Source organism: Temnothorax curvispinosus, unplaced genomic scaffold, assembly GCF_003070985.1.
Source record: "Temnothorax curvispinosus isolate PA1 unplaced genomic scaffold, ASM307098v1 QBEX01016527.1, whole genome shotgun sequence".
NCBI classification, from domain to species: Eukaryota; Metazoa; Arthropoda; class Insecta; order Hymenoptera; family Formicidae; genus Temnothorax; species Temnothorax curvispinosus.
Window position 1 is genome coordinate 1 of NW_020226307.1, and position 3,240 is coordinate 3,240.

At 27.5% G+C, this 3,240-nt stretch overlaps 1 protein-coding gene across 1 annotated transcript; it reads right to left on the reverse strand.

Annotated features, from left to right (window-relative positions):
* Positions 1–26: 26 nt before the first annotated feature.
* On the reverse strand, positions 27–3,162 carry LOC112466738. The gene is made up of 6 exons (XM_025035005.1): positions 2,905–3,162; positions 2,577–2,761; positions 2,054–2,285; positions 841–1,115; positions 429–534; positions 27–273 (listed from the first exon to the last, which is right to left on the reverse strand). Exons 1-6 carry the CDS (start codon positions 3,053–3,055, stop codon positions 149–151), a joined length of 1,074 nt encoding a protein of 357 aa, XP_024890773.1. The 5' UTR covers positions 3,056–3,162; the 3' UTR covers positions 27–148.
* Between the last annotated feature and the right edge of the window lie 78 nt (positions 3,163–3,240).

Here is a 3,240-nt window from a genome sequence, read left to right on the forward strand (position 1 = left end):
ATATAATATCATAGTAGTAGTAGAATTTGAACAAAATCAGATATTCAAAATGAGGCATATTTGGCATGAAATATTCAAACGTACGAAAAATATTAAAAATATATAATAAAAATGTAGAATATAGTCAAATGTAAAAACTTATTTTTCTTTAAATAGTTTTATTTTTTGCTGCTTGTCTTTTTAGTTCTCCGACCTTCTGCGTCATCGCTTGTTCGATTTCTTTTACACTCTGTTTAGGCCAACCTTTCTTTTGGCCATACATTATCGAAAAAACTGTAAATCATAAAACGATATTACCTACTAGCTTTCATATAAAACTTATATTTTTTGTAAGTATAATAAACTTTTTTTTAATCTTTTAATGTATACGTCACACTTTTATATTGTTATTTAATATAATATGTATTGATATGAAATTATTTACACACCAATTATGGCGTATTTTGCAACACCGTGTAAACAGTCCACTTGTACCGGATTTTGCTGTTTTGTCATTCTGGGACTTTGACCTTTCAGCGTTGATGTAACGATTGCCTCAGGTTTAAAAACAGCAGGTATTAATTGCCGAGCGAGATGCGATGCTTTTTTCGCCGTTGAAAGAGCAGCTTCTAGCATTCGTTTTTTGCAAAAAAAAATATTTTCTAATAAAACCATCTAGATGTAATAAAAAAGTAATATACGTACGTATTATAAAGGAGTACCTTTTTCAACTTATTGTGAATAAAATACAAAATTGTGTTTCTTAAATTTCGGTCCAAATGTTGTTTTAATTTATATATTAATAAAATATATATAGTAGAAAACTGATAAAATATTTATATAAAATGCAGTAAAGCTTACTTTATCGTTTACCCAATCGGGGCCAAAAAGTTGCTCATCGTTGTAATAATAATTTTGGACTTCATGGTCGCTAAAATTACTTGGGCTTTGAATAGGATGATCTTTTATTAACTCCTGTTTTCCCTCATTTTCACTTGCAACGCTAGCAGTTTCATCGTCTACATCTACATGTTGTCGTTTCTGGGATTCGGTATTCGTATTGTTATATGCTATTGTTTCATCGTCTACATCTACAAGTTGTCGTTTCTTGGATTCGGTATTCGTATTGTTATATGCTATTAAAAAATATTTACATAAATAAACAAATTTACCAATAATTTTCGTAATTTTTTGTGGAGGCCGGTATTCATAGACGAATCTTATTTCAAGACCGTCTCAAAAGTATAAATGTCTTAAGATGCTAATACGGCTCTGTGATTGGTTGATGACATCTTAATAAGATCGTACTTATAAGACGTTCTTAAATATAAGAACCAACTATAAATACCGACCTAAGTATTATGCTTACACTTAATTCTTTGTGTAAAAACGTATATTACATATTTCATTTTTTATAGAATTATTTTTAATTTATCATAAAAACAAGCCAGTATACGAAAAAAGTTTGTATATAGTTATGTTTTTAGTAATCATGTTTGTTAAGAAATATAAAAAGTGTATTTTAAAATTTCTGACTAATTATTATAAAACACGTACAATGTTTTATCTCTTCAATTTTTATGAATTTGATGGGATTCCAATTATTATGTATAAAATGAGTTTTTACAGAAAAATGTTAAAAATAATAAAAAAGTGTATTTCCAAATTTCTGATAAAATTTATACGAATTAAATATATAAAGATGTTTGTTTCTTGAATTTTCTATTATATGAATTTGATATGGTTTTCACATCGTAATAAATCATATTGTATCACAGATTTGTCTTTATAGAGAAATAAATCGTTATTTATAACAAGTAATAATCATACAATACGTATATACAGAAAACATTTTTAATCCTACAGCTACTAGTTTTGTTATTTTAAATTAATTTTCAATTTTAATGATTTTTGTCATTGTCGTATAAGTATTATCATTTTAAAGTAACGAAAAAAAACGATAAAATATATTTTATATTTTAATTATATATATAGTTAATAAACAAAATATATAAAATAGAAATTGTAAAAAAACAAATGTAAAATAATTTATAGATTATATTTCTATACATACGTAATGACTTAACTTCCAATGATTGCATTTTTGCAATTTTTTTATTAGCATCCTCCAACAACTTTGCAAGTTCTTCCTTAGTAGGACTTTTACTGTCTTTTATCTCTTCGTCAGAGGAATATGTCGTCGAAAGACTTCGAGACGAATTCGTAGACTCGTCCAAATCTTTTATTTTTCTTTTCTTACCACTTGTGTCACTGATGTTTATCTCTTCATCAATGTTTTTACTTTTCTGTTTATGGAAAAACAATAATAATATATATATATTATAATATTGATATAATTGACAAATGACAAATTTCAGCCAGTTATAAAATAATATAAGTTGCGGATAGAACAATAAGATATCCCTGTAAAAAATTTTTCATATAAAAACATATAGAAATATTTGTTTTTATATAAAAATTTTTTTCCCGAAACTAAATCTTACTCTAGGAAAAGCAGTAAGATTTTCAAAATAGATCATCCGTTCTTTAAATTTAATTACATAATAAAATAAAAAATAATATATATATGTATTTACAAAAGAGTATGTTGTTTTCTTTTTTTCTTCTGTTGTCTTTTTTGGCATTTTACCGACAAGTTTGTCATTGCAGGGTTTCTTTACGTCGAATCCTTTACGGGCATGCTTTGACTTATTGCTATTTCGTTTCATTTTACATTCTGTCTTATATCTCTTCAGCTCTTTTTCAATTGCATCTTGGTTATCTACACATGAAAAAGAAATAAATCTGAAGAAATTCTAGCGTGCAAATTTTAAAGATTAAATTAGGTTATATAGGTTAGGCCAGGTACTAACATGCTAGTTATCAAATTATAAGAACAATTAATACAAATAAGGAATAACGAACCTGAGAACATAAGGACAGTTCCAGTATATTGTTTCTTGTTGTAATAGAACCGAACAGTCTCTCCTTTTTTCACCGTTTCATCATCGAAAATAACATCTTCGTCAGTTACCATGCAATATGACTCGTCTTCGTCGCACTTCAAAAGAAACATTATTTCATCCAAAACAATATGAAAAACACAAAATCACGGAATCCGTAAGTACTTTCAACGAAAATAAGATAATATAAGCAAAGATCTTGGTGTGATTCCGAGATATATGTTCCACGAGATGCACGAGATGCGAGCGGAAGCGCGAAAACGTGGATTCAACCATGTGGTTGCGAGTAGCGAGACCA